General features: G+C 35.4%; 2 protein-coding genes across 2 annotated transcripts; one reads left to right on the forward strand and one right to left on the reverse strand.

Moving 5' to 3' along the window:
- Nucleotides 1-593: 593 nt before the first annotated feature.
- LOC143735240 (uncharacterized) lies at nt 594-7,064 on the reverse strand. Its single transcript, XM_077225346.1, has 5 exons — nt 6,915-7,064; nt 5,559-5,894; nt 2,035-2,388; nt 1,795-1,857; nt 594-1,423 (listed from the first exon to the last, which is right to left on the reverse strand). Exons 1-5 carry the CDS (start codon nt 7,024-7,026, stop codon nt 1,353-1,355), a joined length of 936 nt encoding a protein of 311 aa, XP_077081461.1. The 5' UTR covers nt 7,027-7,064; the 3' UTR covers nt 594-1,352.
- Nucleotides 7,065-9,976: 2,912 nt separating this feature from the next.
- On the forward strand, nt 9,977-14,364 carry LOC143735284 (uncharacterized). Its single transcript, XM_077225414.1, has 5 exons — nt 9,977-10,303; nt 10,999-11,295; nt 11,834-11,950; nt 12,039-12,100; nt 14,067-14,364. Exons 1-5 carry the CDS (start codon nt 10,015-10,017, stop codon nt 14,130-14,132), a joined length of 831 nt encoding a protein of 276 aa, XP_077081529.1. The 5' UTR covers nt 9,977-10,014; the 3' UTR covers nt 14,133-14,364.
- The last annotated feature ends 422 nt before the right edge of the window (nt 14,365-14,786 follow it).

Genomic DNA, 14,786 nt, shown 5'->3' on the forward strand with positions numbered 1-14,786 from the left:
AAGTATTCTCGTTGGTTGATAAACTTAAGATTGAGCCACTGTAGTCACTTGGACTATTTTAACGATGTCTTTAATAACTTTTCTGGGCTGGCAAGTTTCAATCCCTGAAGAAGCCTATGGAGGAGTGATCCAGCTCTCAGATTTCATCACACATATCTTAATTCGTGTTCCGAAGATGAACGAAGGTCTTACGGGGTTGGAACAACATGAGGGTCAGTAAATACTGACAGAATTTTCATTTTTGGGTGAACTATCCCTTTAAAGAAAAAAAATACATGTCTAAAAGTATTCTGCTCATGAAATAAAACCTCTTTATATGCACAGATCATTTAAAATATTTTAACAGCTTATTAAAACACTGAAAAAGTAACTGTAAAACTGTAAAAGAAACAAAATCATCTATGCCCAGCTCTTACAAACACACACAGACACACACACACACACACACACACACACACACACACACACACACACACACACACACACACACACACACACACACACACTCGTAAATCCAACAGAAAATCAACTAAAATCTGCTTTGTACCTTTAACATGGGGAGGTAAAAAGAAAGCAAAAATTATTGATCAGAGTTCATCAATCACAAGTACTTTATTGTGTCATGAATGTGTACAGGTGAGTGAATCTAAATGCAGGAATACTTTAATAAAACACATAAGGAAACACTAGGGACAAGAACACACTATAACATAACACCTACAACTACTAACAAAACACAAGTGTAACACAAGCACTATATAATATGGGAAGAATAGCTTTACAAGATAACAAGGGCGCGTGATAAATGGGAAACACATGGTGAAACTTATCAACATGAAAAAACTACAAAGAACTACAATACATGACACAAGACAGGAAATAACAAAAGAGTCCAAACACACAGGGAATACACAACAAATATATAGAAAGTGCATACAGTGCCTTACACAAAACACATCATATCACATAATATAATTCTATAAATATTCATTTTACAACAAGTTTTACCATGATACCACATGCAAGGCTACATATCTGATAAGAAAAAAATAATAATAACAAGAAACATTTATTAATGTGAAAAACCATCAAATATGAAGTGTCACTCACTAAATTCTGTGAATAAAACTCATGGGTTTTCACTCTAAGCTGGTTTTTTCCTTTTTACATTCAAAATGGTAAAAAAAATACATGAAATGTAAGGTTAGTTTTTAGCTCTGTTATATTTAAGTAGACTAAATGTTAACCAATTCACACATTTTCCTGTCTAATTTTTACACTTTCACAATGCAAATTTGTTCATTCGAGTATACTGTAAATTATATTGTATAGAATACTGTATATCTCTGCAATTAAACGCCAGTTGTTTGATAGTTTTGCGAGAGAGACAGATCACCCTTTGTAATTTTTCTACACCGCTTTCCTATAGGAAGAAAACAGATTCACAGAAGTAAAAAGAAATGAGCATGATTGATATCACACAGACACAAAGACTCTAATGAATCTGATTGTCATTTCTGTACAGTGATGCAACATGTTTGATGCTTTGTGATTAAAACATGCAATCAAACTATTTAGGAAGAATTTGGATGTTTCTAAAAATGACTAAAAATAAAAATCATGTGACTTTGCGGGTGATTTGTATCGCGAAACATTGAATTTTGCAGTTAAACATCCATCCAGTCAACTTCCACTGTCTGAAATCATCAGTTATATAGGTGTTTATGTAATGATGACTGAATGAAACCTCATCACGCATACACACACAGAAAACACACAACCAGAAATTCTCACCAGTAACACATGCAAGCACCAGCAGAACACCAACAGCAACTCCTAGTATACCCACAATCCAACCTGTAATGAAAAAGAGAGCCATAATTAATTGAGCTCAACAACTAATTTTTCAGGAAGGCTGAATGATATTATACATTGTTCATTTATAGATAGGCCTCAATGAAAACATAAAAAACATTGAAATGCATTCTAAACATGCTCAAGGGAATATTAACTAAATGACTGAATTTGACTCACTTTTGACAGGAGCATTGAAGCTCTTTTCACTGATAATGCTGATGCTGCGCTGACGGATGATGATGCTTCTGTTGCTGAAGATCTCAAGATGATAAAGTCCAGAGTCTGTGTTTCTGGTGTTTGTGATGTTCAGAGATCCAGTCTGATGATCCAGCTCTAGTCTGTCTCTGAATCTCTCTTTACACTGAACATCTGTACAGATCTTACTCTGATCTCCAGTGATTTCAGCAATACGAGTTTCATTAAAATACCACGTCATTACATCATTAGGGTTTTTTATTACACCAGGATCAAAAGTAAAAGATTCTCCTTCCTTCACAGTCTTCGTTGTATCCGTCTCTGCATCAGGAACATCTGAAACACAAATTAGCATGCAGGTTTTTTTTTAACAGGGTTATATAAAACAGCAACAACATGAAACAAGCAAGAACTGAAAACATGTATCGACTTAGCATGTATAAGATACATTATTCAATATATTATGAGGGGAAATGAATTGAATTATTTGTAATTCACCTTTCCATTAACTATGATATTCATCATAACTATGATGGTCACATTTCGCCCCCTACTGGGAGTCACGCATAACTAGGGCTAATCAACATAAATAATGATAAAATAATAACAACATTATTACTTATTCCATATTTATTCACAACCACGATTTTACAGGAGTAACGTTTTAGTTAAAAAAAAAATACTGGTAGGCTAATTCTCACCTCGAGCTCAGTTTTTTTTTTTTAAATTAGTTAGCACACAAATCTAGTCGAGCGGTAGCATCAGGTCTAGCACAAAAAGTTCAAAAATTGAAACACATTCGAAATTGAAATCGAATCCGAAATTTCCGCAGGCTAGGCTAGGAGGTTGGAACTCCTCACAGGCCGTACTAGCCTACTCTACATTTAAAATGAGTAAGTTTCGCTTTGGGGCTCATCGGAGAAATTTCTATTTTAATTTTTTTGACACCAAGCTCGACTGCAACAGCATGTCTACACTGACTGGACCCTTGCAAACTCATTTGTGCGTGTTAAAGGGACAGTTCACGCAAAAATGAATATTCTGTCATCATTTCCTTTCTCTCATGTTGTTCCAAACCTGTATGAATTTCTTTCTTCTGCTGGACACAAAATACTATATTTTGATACAACTGACTTCCAGTGTGTGACAACTGACTGGTTATTCTTCAAAATATCTTCTTTTGTGTTCAGCAGAAGAAAGAAACTCATACAGATTTGGAGCAGCATGGGGGTGAGTAAATTATGACAATTTTCATTTTTGGGCGAACGCTTTAAAGTAGTCCGAGCGCTTGGAGTAGGCCTACTACGTCAGAAATAGAATGTGGCATCAGTTTAATCAGAGAATGTCTAATAAGGGGAGAACGTTCACTCAGTATACTTCCGGCTTCTGAACTGGTTGCAGTTCCACTCTGGTTCCACATGAGGGCGCTCACAGGACGAGTGCAAAATGAATGGAGGTCAATGGAGCTATACCCCTCAAATCCACTTTTCTCAGGATACAATTTTTTGTCTAGTAATTTGAATGTTGTATTCGAAAGAAAATGAAAATAAATTACACATTGCTGGGTGTTAGATTTTTTAGAGTCACTTATTTGCTTTAAAAAGTCTTTTAAAATGTCAATGATGTCATACACATCATACGGCCATGCAGAGATACTGCTTTACGGCAATCCTTCAGTCACTTTGGTGCTTTCGCGCTCTGCACTTTCTTTTCTCAAGGCATCGACAACACAGCTGACACAGGTAAATACACATGATAAAAGTTTTTGTTTTGTTGTTTTAAAAGACCACGCCAAAAATACACACACACATTCTGGTCCCGCTTCGGATGACACGATGCCATCAGGCGGTATCTCGGGTCGTAATCAGTCCTTCACTGACCAATCAGCGTTCATTAGCAGAATGCTAGCTGTTATTGGCAACAACAACTCAACCTGTAAGAAATCGAGAGGACATGAGTACTCGTTCATTCAACTTTCGACCTATAACCCATGTTGAACTTGCAAAACCTACAATCAAATCTGAGATTTCTCAACGGCAATCGGGTGAAAGAGACAAATTTAGCCTTCTAGCTCCATAGACTCCCATTCATTTTGCACTCAGGGCGATCGCCCCCAGTGGAACTCTGGTGGAACTACAACCAAAATTCAGTACAATAGGGCTTAATAGGGAGTGGCCTGGCTTTCCTTAGACGGGCTTTGGTTTAATGTTGGGAATGGGTTTGTGTGGCATCCAGTGTAAACAGTATCACTGATTATAGTGGATTGATTCTATTGTCTTTTGTCACGTTGCACGATTTGCATTCGGTGTGTATGTTATAGTACAAAATAGAGAATATAGTGAATAGCCTATTCATTGATAATTTAGTTTTTAATTTTTATTTTAATAACTGAATGTCAAATCAAATGACAGAATCCATCAAAGAGATTACATAGGCTAATTCTAAAAATCATTACAATAAAGTAAGAGTTCAGATTTAATGATTCTAATTGTATTAGCCTATAGTTTAAAATGAATGGAGATTGGGCCTACTAAAAATGTTAGCCTACAATTTAATCTAGTTCATGGAAATACATTTAAAAAAACTGCATGAATTATAAATAACCAACAAACCTATTGTGACTATTCTAAAACCAGGTGGTTGGCACATGACCAACTAATTACTGCTTATAAGGACTCTGATGAAGGCTCATTAGCCGCAACTCATCGGTGTGCGGTTATTTGTAAACGGTTTTTAATTTTCTAAAGATTCACTTCAATTCTCGAGTGTCATGGCTTTATATGTTTTTATAAACCAACAAAAACATCAGCAACAACAAGGCAGGCATATATTACCTCAATGGTCCCACTTATACCCTGAAAATGTAAATGTATGGTGTCCGCAATCACACATTCTCTTTCTTGACTTTTAATCTAAAGTAAAATATGTCCAAATGTTGTACTTATAAAACACATTTTACACATCTTTTTAATACATCAAATCCTCTGCATGGTTACTGGTGAATTAAACAGAATTATATATGAAATGCATTTAAACAAATGATAAGAGAAGGTCATACTGGAGGGAGGACGGGATGGGGTGGTATGTAACTAAAGAGAGAATAAACAGCTCTGAATGTTAAGGTGAGGAAGACAAGAAAAAGATATCAATCTATTTTGCAGCAATAGTTTATTTACAAAAAAACAAACAAAGGTAAATGTGGGAACATAGGAAGACAACACATAACAGCTTTGCACAACTTACAAAGACAATGCTGGACATTGAACTGAGTGCAATTATACAGAAGAAAAGGAGGAACTAAGACACAGGTGAAGACAACTATGACAACTAACTGGTAACTAACAAAGGAAACAGAAATGAAACACTAAAACAAGGAAACACAAACTAAATGTTGTTTGAACAGAAATAGAAAGTGAAAGCAAACTTTCTGCCACTGCTGTAATAATAAACTCACTGTGATTAAGTGTTTATAACCTTAATCTTTAAACATTTAATAAATGACTCACCATTCACAGTCATACTAAAGATTGTTTCACTGATGCTGTTGCTGCCGATGATCTGTAGTTTATATTCTCCAGAGTCTGTGTGTGTGATGTTTGTGATGGTCAGAGATCCAGTCTGATGATCCAGCTTCAGTCTGTCTCTGAATCTCTCAGTGCCTTCATTACACTGAACATCTGTACAGGTCTTACTGAGATATTCACTGATTTGAGCGATGCGGGTGTTATTAAAAAACCATTTAATCTTTTCTTGTTGGTTTGTTTTAACATCAGTATATAAAGTAACTGAATCTCCCTCCATCACAAACACATGCACTCTGTCTGTATAAACACCAGACACACCTGAAGAAGAAATTAACAAGTAATTATAAATCACTTCCAAGAAAGTGGGAATATAGAACAAGCACAGGGAAAAGTATAGTTTGTAAAGTATTTTTTATCGGATCTTTTTTATTTATTTGAATCAATAAATATATATTTAGTCAGAAATCTATCAAATAAATAGCCTACCTAGTAAATAAATACATAACAATATTCACAAATCATGATTAAAACAGTTTATACAAACAAAATATAACTTGTCTCTGTTCCTCTTAAGAGTACATCTAAGTACATCTAAACATCTAAGAATTTTCGTTACGCAAGAGAACGGTGTTTACAGTTGTCGAGGAAATGAAAACAGTGAATTCCTTGTCTGCAAAATAAGCTGGGGTGGATAGAATTAAGTTTTATAACACAGAAAAAAACAATGAATTCCTTGTCTGCAAAATAAGCTGGGGTGGATAGAATTAAGTTTTATAACACAGAAAAAAACAATGAATTCCTTGTCTGCAAAATAAGCTGGGGTGGATAGAATTAAGTTTTATAACACAGAAAAAAACAATGAATGCCTTGTCTGCAAAATAAGCTGGGGTGGATAGAATTAAGTTTTAGCCTATAACACAGAAAAAAACAATGAATGCCTTGTCTGCAAAATAAGCTGGGGTGGATAGAATTAAGTTTTATAACACAGAAAAATTACTTAAAATGCTTAGGTTTCACTTTTTCAGACTATGTTTGCGTGAGTGCTACGCTCGACATTTTGACATGTTGTTGTGTGACTGTGATGCGCGCCCCCAATGCCCGCGCTTGCGTTCCTGTTTCTCTCCGTCTCAAAGTGCGCGAACCCTGCATGATAGAGTGAGTGATCTCCTTCGCGTTTCAATAGCCTAGTACTATTAATAACGTTTTTACGTCTGAAAATAACGTTACCCGATTTGAATGTCAAGTTTGTGCTTAAGGGCGAAAGAGCACCGCTGAAAGGGAACAAAATGGAAATCGATTTAGAAGAAAAAAAACAGTATAAGCCCACGTATAACTTACCAAGCTGGAAAACCCACACTGGGACGAAAATGAAGAAGTTCATCACCGTTTCTATGACGCATGCAGATTTAGAAAATGAAACTTTCTTATGTTGACGGCGCCATTTCAACATCAATGTAAACAGTGGGCGGAGCCTATAAGTGACCGTTCTTCAGTAGCACTAAAAGTCATAAAGGGTGACCACCCGTCCCGCTTTGCGTTGTAGCCTACTTACCGCACAGCAATTTTCATCCCTTGTCCCGTAAGAAAACTTTTGTAAGAAAGCATATTATTTATTCTTTTTGCGGCGTAGTTTTTTACCTATATTTAACAGCGCTTCGTCAGTACAACAGGTGTTTTTAAAAATCCTATCCAATGGTTGAAAGGACAGGAGTAAACACGGTCACTAGTTGGTAGGTTGTGACGGCTGTCGATCAAAATGTGGAGCGGTGATTCGTTCAATGTGTTCCCTGTCAGAAAACAAATGGATATTTCGGTAAATTAAATGTTAAATTTAACTGAATGTATCAACGTGTTGCTTGCTGGGGTTGTTTTTATTCACATCCTTTCTAAAAAATAAAAAAAATATTAAATATATTCTTAATATATTAGACTGTCAATGTTCTAAATTCATGTTGGTTTATATTTTATTTGTTCATTTTTTATTTTGTTGGATTTTAGTTGGAATTGGTCAGAACTGTTTCAAAAATAGTGATCTGCATGATGCCTGCTGCCTCTGGGCTCAGTGATGTTGAATTTCAATGTTATGTAAAATAAAGCCATGTTATGTTACTATGTATACATATGTGATGTAATGGTGTTTTCTGGAAGGGACTAACGAATAAATAATTTTTTTTTAGCTGAAAGGCAGAATACAAATGTTTTTATTAAGTTAGATAAACATTATATAACATGTTTCAGGTTATGTTTTAGTGTTGGTAACATGTCCCACATTGTCCCACACAAACTTATAATCGTCCCACATTTGGTTTGTTTGATGGTGGTCACCCTAGTCATAAGTGAGCTGAGATCTCAACATTATTTTCAACATGTATCATCCGAATGCAGTGGTGGACCGTAAGGGCCAGCAAGGCCTTCTCTGCTTGCCTAATCAGAATCATTGAATTGCACTTTAATAAAAAAAAATTCCATGAGTGAGTATTAAATTATTCACAATAGTCCATTCTCTTAATTTCTTAGCTTTTCTCTTGGCTGCTTCTAGTGGTGAATGTTTATGTTAGAGCTTTTATCCAATCATATTTCAGCCATCATGTGTTGCCAGGGTGAAAGAAATCTGCCTTGTGGCCTTAAGAATTGATAGTGCAAGGGCATGTTGCTTAAAATGAATGTCAATTAAACTGTTGCTTTAACCAATCAGATTTAACCAGCCAATCAGATTCAGATTTGAGTACACTGGGGCCATCTAGCAGGCTTAAAATAAGGTCGGCATTTTCAGGTCTTTTGATTGGATGGTCAGAGCGCTAGTAGTTTGCGATTGCGTAAAATCTGATGCCATTGAAAATCTGGCCTAAAATTGTGCAGTGTGCATTAGACGTCATAAGACTCTCACTTGTCGCCACCTACTGGTGTAACTTTGTAAGCAAAGGAAAGGGTCAGAGAGACAGTCTTTTTAAATAGAAACATTTGAACTTTCTCCTGCAGTGTTAACCATCTTTTACAGCACTGAAGTAACCAACCATTAGGCCTATATTAGACATCTCTACCAAACTATAACACTGTGCATTTAGAATAATTCCTAAATGATAAGGTAACACTGTGGTTTTATTGTAAGCTAAAGCAATGACTGTTAAAAGTATAGATTAATTTAAATGAAAAATTCGTATTAAATCAATTAATGCTACCTTGCCAAACAGAAGTATTTCTTATTTGACAGTTATTCAGACATATTTTTTTATGGATTCATTTTATTTGACGTTCGGCATTCATTCTGTGTAAGGGAAATCAGACTGTGAGGTTCATAACAGCAGTACAGGAAGATGCTCTTCACCTGCAAATTAAATGCACATAGAACAAATGGCCTTTCTCGTGCATGAGCTAATTTTCTGTCAAGAGTTCAACCCAGAAAAATGACCACAGCGGGTTTCAGTTTGACTCAGAACTGCTCGTTTCAAAGTCAAAAGGCAATAATGCAAGATGGCGGATATCCTTTAATATTTGCAACAATAGAACGATTATAAAACAATTCTGAAATCCATAAGATTTATTTTATTATTAAATTTAGGTTGACGAATCCAGTTTTCCACTCTTTTACTTTTTCATATTTAACAGTCGAAAACTACCTCTCAGTAGGCCTAGCCGTCAACATTAAAAAAAAATTTAAAAAATGTTTTACGGATTGCTTTTGGCCCTTGAGAGCCAGAAGAACATATATAATACAAATACAATATATATATATATAAAATCATAACATGTGTAAAGAGTGTGCGCGTGAACTAGTAGGGTGGTCAAACTCTGTCGTGGGAGGATTCACACACCAGCTTCAGTGTTTTCAGTGGATAGTCTTATTAGATCAGAGTTTACGCCGAACTACTGAAGAAAATGTCTCACACGCTTGTTTTGTTCTGTTTGTGCTCTCTGATTGGTAAGTTATAAATGAATTTTTATGGTTTCATTTATTTCCGTTTCAGAAAAAAAAGATTCTGCAACTGTTCAAATATTATAATATCCAGGATTTATTATTCCAGCAAAATTATTTCCAGGATTTATTTGCAAATTCACAGAGATTACTGTGAGATCTTTGGATTCGGGCCTCTTCTCAGTGAGTCTGTTATAATGAGCCAAATATGAAGCTACTGAAAGTCTCCAGCAGAATTCAACTTTAACTAGTTTAACTTGGCTGTCATTTACTTCTATTAAACCTGACATATTTACTTTGCTCGACAAGCAGATAAAACATATTAAAGATCAAATTATTGATTCACACACATTGTGTCTTCTTTATACATGCTACCTTTCATTTTGTTTGGTGTCTCTGCTGCTGTTAAAGTTTACAAACTGAACTCAGGCTTTCTAAACCAACAACAGCATTAATTAATCATATAAAATCTTTTCTCCAGGTGTGTTTGGTGCCGAAACAAATGAAATACAGCCAGTGTCAGTGATGGAGGGAGATTCTGTCACTCTAAACACTGATGTTACTGAAATACATGAAGAATACAATAACATACTGTGGAAATATGCTGAAAAGTATATTATAGCTGAATTAAGTAGAAGTTATGGATTCTTCACTTTTAATGTTCCTGATGGGAGATTCAGAGACAGACTGAAGCCGGACGATCAAACTGGATCTCTGATCATCACAAACACCACAACTGAACATACTGGAGTTTATGAAGTTTTGATAGGTGGAACTAAACTGACATCAAAAACATTCAGTGTTTCTGTCTATGGTGAGTAGAGATCATTTATTCAAACATTCGTATATTCTTGTTTTAATGAAATAATCTTTGGCTCAGAAAAATTAAGCAGAATACACAGTGTTTGTGGCAGTAGGTTGATTACCACAACAATAATTTTGCTTGTCAAGAAAAGAAAAGAAAAATAAATCAAGGGTATGGTACGGCGAGGCGCTTACAATTGAAGTTTATAAGGTAATTTTTTTAAGATATAAAAGTAGAAATGTAAAGCTTGTAATTATAAAAACATATACATTAACTCTACTGTCAAAATAGTATTATTTGAGACGTAAAGCTGTTTAAATCATATTTTTTCCAGGCATTTCATGGTATTGTGTTGTAAAGCAACAAAGTTAAGAAGCATTATTTTAGTGTTTAAAGATTAATCCCATTGATGTCCATTGTAAGCGCCTCACTGTAACCTACATTTCTTCTCTTTTTTTTTAAATAAACAAAAATGAAAACAAGGGGCGAGTCATGATTATTTTTGTGGTAATCAAGTTCATGCATGCTGTCGACTGAGCTTCATTTGTACTAAACTCTGAATATTCCTTTAATTATTGTTACATAAATACATTTTTACTCATTATATTTTGAGATGATGGAAACACTCACAGACCGGTAACACACTAAACCAGATTGATTTTTAGATTTACCCACATTTATATTTATTCTCTCGTGTTTTCCAGCTCGTCTGCCTGTTCCTGTCATCATCAGTAACTCTTCACAATGTTCTTCATCATCATCTTCATCAAATTGTTCACTGGTGTGTTCATCAGTGTTGAATGTGAGTGATGCGACTCTCTCCTGGTACAAAGGAATGAGTGTATTGTCCAGCATCAGTGTGTGTGATGTCAGCATCAGTCTCTCTCTACCTCTGGAGGTGGAATATCAGGATAAAAACACCTACAGCTGTGTGCTGGCTTATTCATTCATCAACCGGACTCAACATCTGGACATCAACACACTCTGTCACACATGTGCAGGTCCCACAGCACTAATATATTTATTTCCTGACCTGACCCTGGATGACAAAACCCGTCATATGGCTCATTTTTTTTAAATTGAGATTTATACATCACATGAAAGCTGAATAAATAAGCATTCCATTGATGTATGGTTTGTTAGGATAGGACAATGTTTGGTCGAGATACAACTATTTGAAAATCTGGAATGTGAGGGTGCAGAAAAATCGAAACATTGAGAAAATCGCCTTTAAAGTTGTCCATTTATGTTCGCGATTGTGCTGCATTCACTCACAAAAATAAATGTTTTATACATTTACGGTAGGAAATTTACAAAATATCTTCATGGAACATGATCTTTACTTAATATCCTAATGATATTTGGCATAAAGGAAAAATTTATCATTTTGACCCATACAATGTATTGTTGGCTATTCCCACAAATATACCCGTGCAACTTAAGACTGGTTTTGTGATCCGGGGTCACTCTGTTTTTGTTATAGATCGCAATGACACATTCACTTACATTAATGACTGTCTCTCTTTTCCTCTCCTTCAGTTCCTCCAGTCTCAGTGTCTCAGAAAGTTCTGATCTCTGCTGCTTCTGCTGCTGGATCTCTGATGATTGTTGTTATAATCGTGATCTTCTGCATCTGCAAGAAATGTAGAAAAACAGGTCAGAAAAGCAAGCAATTATCTGTATAAATGTTTATATTTTTTAAGACACAAATATTGAAAACTCATTTAAACTCATGTTAAAGCAGTTCAGACCCAGGAGGACGACAGAACTGATTCAGCATTGAGTAAACCAAGAACACGGAAAAAGGTAAGAAGTTGTTGCAGTTAGTTACTGTGATTGAAGTTGATTGATTGAAGTTTGCAGCATCAGACGGTCAGTGAACAGACGTGCGTGGCCTATAGACTCAACTGTCATTATTATTACCTTCAGTATGGAGAGGTAAAAAAAGGATAGTTTGAACTAAAGGGTTAGTTCGGCCTAAAATTAAAATCTTGTCATTATTTACTCACCCTCATGTCGTTCCAACCCCATAAGACCTTTGTTCATCTTCAGAACACAAATGAAGATATTTTTGATGATATCCGAGAGGTTTCTGACCCCTTCTTATAGACTGCAATTTAATAACCACTTTCAAGGCCCAGAAAGTTCATAAAAACATTGTTAAAATAGTCCATGTGACTTCAGTGGTTCAACCTGAATGTTATGAAGCGACGAGAAAACTTTTTGTGTATAAAATACAAACAAAAATAACAATTTTATTCAACAATCTCTTCTATTCCACGTCATTATCCTATGGTGTTGACGTAGTGTACACAGTGCAGCGCTTCTGGGTTCTACATAAGAACGCCAGCTCATTATTGGCCGACGCTGGTCACGTGAGCACCACGACACATTCGTGTGCTGTAGCTGATGTAGAACCAGGAAGTGCTGCACTGTGTTTACAACGTGATCAGCAGTGTTGCCAACTATTTTCAAAGGAAAGTAGCTAACGCCTTCCCTAAAAGTCGCTAAATGTCGCTAGATATGACATTCGTCAATTAGCATATTCATGACGTCATCGCATCGTATACTTGCCTTGTGCCTGTCTAATGTGTTTTCTCATTAAATTCATGCTCACATACTGTATTTTAATATAGCCTAATATAATATAGCCGAATGTCCAATAAAGCTGTTCTCATTTACTATATTTTTTTGTCAGACAATAGAACGAGTAGCTATTTTTTATATATGTATTTGAAAATGTACAAATGAAGTTGACAAGAAGTGACGACTACTCATGAGGATGCATACAGTGATCCATCGACAGGACAAACAGATAAAGTAACGACACCTACAATGAAAATAAACATATTAAAACAATAAACGCCATGATCATTAAAAAATGCAATTCTATCAACAATTTTATAGTCTTCAAACAGATCAGTCTTCCTCTGTCGATCTCGTGTTTACACCGGGTGGGTCTACAATCGTGTCGGATCTGGGCCAACACTATTTTGCTGTCTGGGTTGACTGAACTAGATCATTATAATCAGGGAAGTTGTTGTTGCACAGTGACACATCTTTAGATTACGGACAGCCCATTTCTATTTTTAATGTGCTGCTGTCTGCCTGAAAGGTTATTTATTTAGATATATCATGAATGAGGTGTTATGGATTGTATTAGTTCTTACATGTAAAACTCTTGACCGTTACATCAGCCGGCCCGTGGACAGTGACCTACTAATTTAAATAATCTTTCTTTTAAAATTATATGTAAACAGTTGTAACTATAATAAATAAATTGGTTATTTTCAAATAACCCAAATAAGGTCAGTTTTACCATTAAATTTTCATTGGAGAGAAAGTAGGACACAGAGTTGTTGTGTTGAAGTGTGTGCTCGATCTGCAGCGTCTCTGCGGTTCATCATTATCTGAGCTGAGATGCAGCTTTAGCAGACGTTGCTTTCTTTTCAGATGTGATGCAAGAGTCTCTGCTGTTGCTTTAGTTGCGAAAGTTATTCTCAGACTGAGACAAACCTGCAGAACGTTTGATGATCTAACTGTTTAAAAAGTCATGATTGATGTAATTTCCTCTTGCTGCTCCATGTTAGCATCTGTCATGTAGGCTACAGTAGTTTTTCAAAACAAAACATTTTTCTGTATTTGTAGTAGATTAATATTTGCATTAGCCTAATAAGGTCTTGTTATTAAGCTAATAACAAGGTAATTCAGAGAGAAACCTATAGTGCTGTCGCATCAGAAAGTTTCTGATTGAGTTTGTGTTTCCTTACAGAAATCAAAGTCGGACGCTGTGTATGAAAATGTCCCCAGAAACGATGATCATATCTACTGTAACTGATGTTAAGAGTTTATTTTATTTGGGACAATACCTCACACTCTTGGTTTTATTCACATTTATTCTCTACCAGGATGTTTCTGTTTTGTCTTCACTCTTTGTATCATATCTTTTTGTGCTATTGTAATGTCTGAAATTGTTTAATTTAGTGGTTAACCAGTATAATTACATACAGAAATGCAACTAAAATGTACTTCACTTACCTAACGTTCATTATTAAAAATAATCACACCCTTCACTGTGCTCGCGCTGTCTGTCATTTACTTTTCTTTGTTTTTATTTTATTTTTGCAAAATATAATTGAACATTAAGTGCATTGCAGTGGTTTACAGTATCAAACACGATAAGCTCTGCTGTATATTTTGTCAAATGTAACAAGCACATCATCGCTCTCTAGTGTTTAAAGCAGAGATTCTCTTTTCATATTTCTCGAGGCTTCGAATGAATGAGACACCTGCTGCTCAATGGAAATATGGTGCAGGAATGGTCATACATGTATCTGAATATGTATGAAAGTATTTATGCTAAGTGTTGTTTCAGAATTTTATAAATGGGCAAAAAAAAACGGAAATGTAGTTGTTTATACTGAATAAAAGAAGGTGAAAGTGACTGAGGTGGACTTAACAGAGAGAAATGGAAGTGCTTGTGTAACTTGAG

Source organism: Siphateles boraxobius, unplaced genomic scaffold, assembly GCF_051911475.1.
Source record: "Siphateles boraxobius isolate OS27281-9 unplaced genomic scaffold, OSU_SipBor_1 13, whole genome shotgun sequence".
Classification (NCBI taxonomy): Eukaryota; Metazoa; Chordata; class Actinopteri; order Cypriniformes; family Leuciscidae; genus Siphateles; species Siphateles boraxobius.

What these genes read in the sequence shown, in the direction of transcription:
- LOC143735240 (XM_077225346.1), bottom strand. Translation starts at nt 7,026, where the DNA reads ATGTTGAAATGGCGCCGTCAACATAAGAAAGTTTCATTTTCTAAATCT. An exon ending in AGTGTGGGTTTTCCAGCTTG is followed by an intron (nt 5,895 to 6,914) that starts GTAAGTTATACG and finishes TTTCTTCTTCAG; the next exon opens with GTGTGTCTGGTGTTTATACA. An exon ending in CTTCAATGCTCCTGTCAAAA is followed by an intron (nt 1,858 to 2,034) that starts GTGAGTCAAATT and finishes TTTTCATTACAG; the next exon opens with GTTGGATTGTGGGTATACTA.
- LOC143735284 (XM_077225414.1), top strand. Translation starts at nt 10,015, where the DNA reads ATGGAGGGAGATTCTGTCACTCTAAACACTGATGTTACTGAAATACAT. An exon ending in ATTCAGTGTTTCTGTCTATG is followed by an intron (nt 10,304 to 10,998) that starts GTGAGTAGAGAT and finishes CGTGTTTTCCAG; the next exon opens with CTCGTCTGCCTGTTCCTGTC. An exon ending in ACTCTGTCACACATGTGCAG is followed by an intron (nt 11,296 to 11,833) that starts GTCCCACAGCAC and finishes CCTCTCCTTCAG; the next exon opens with TTCCTCCAGTCTCAGTGTCT.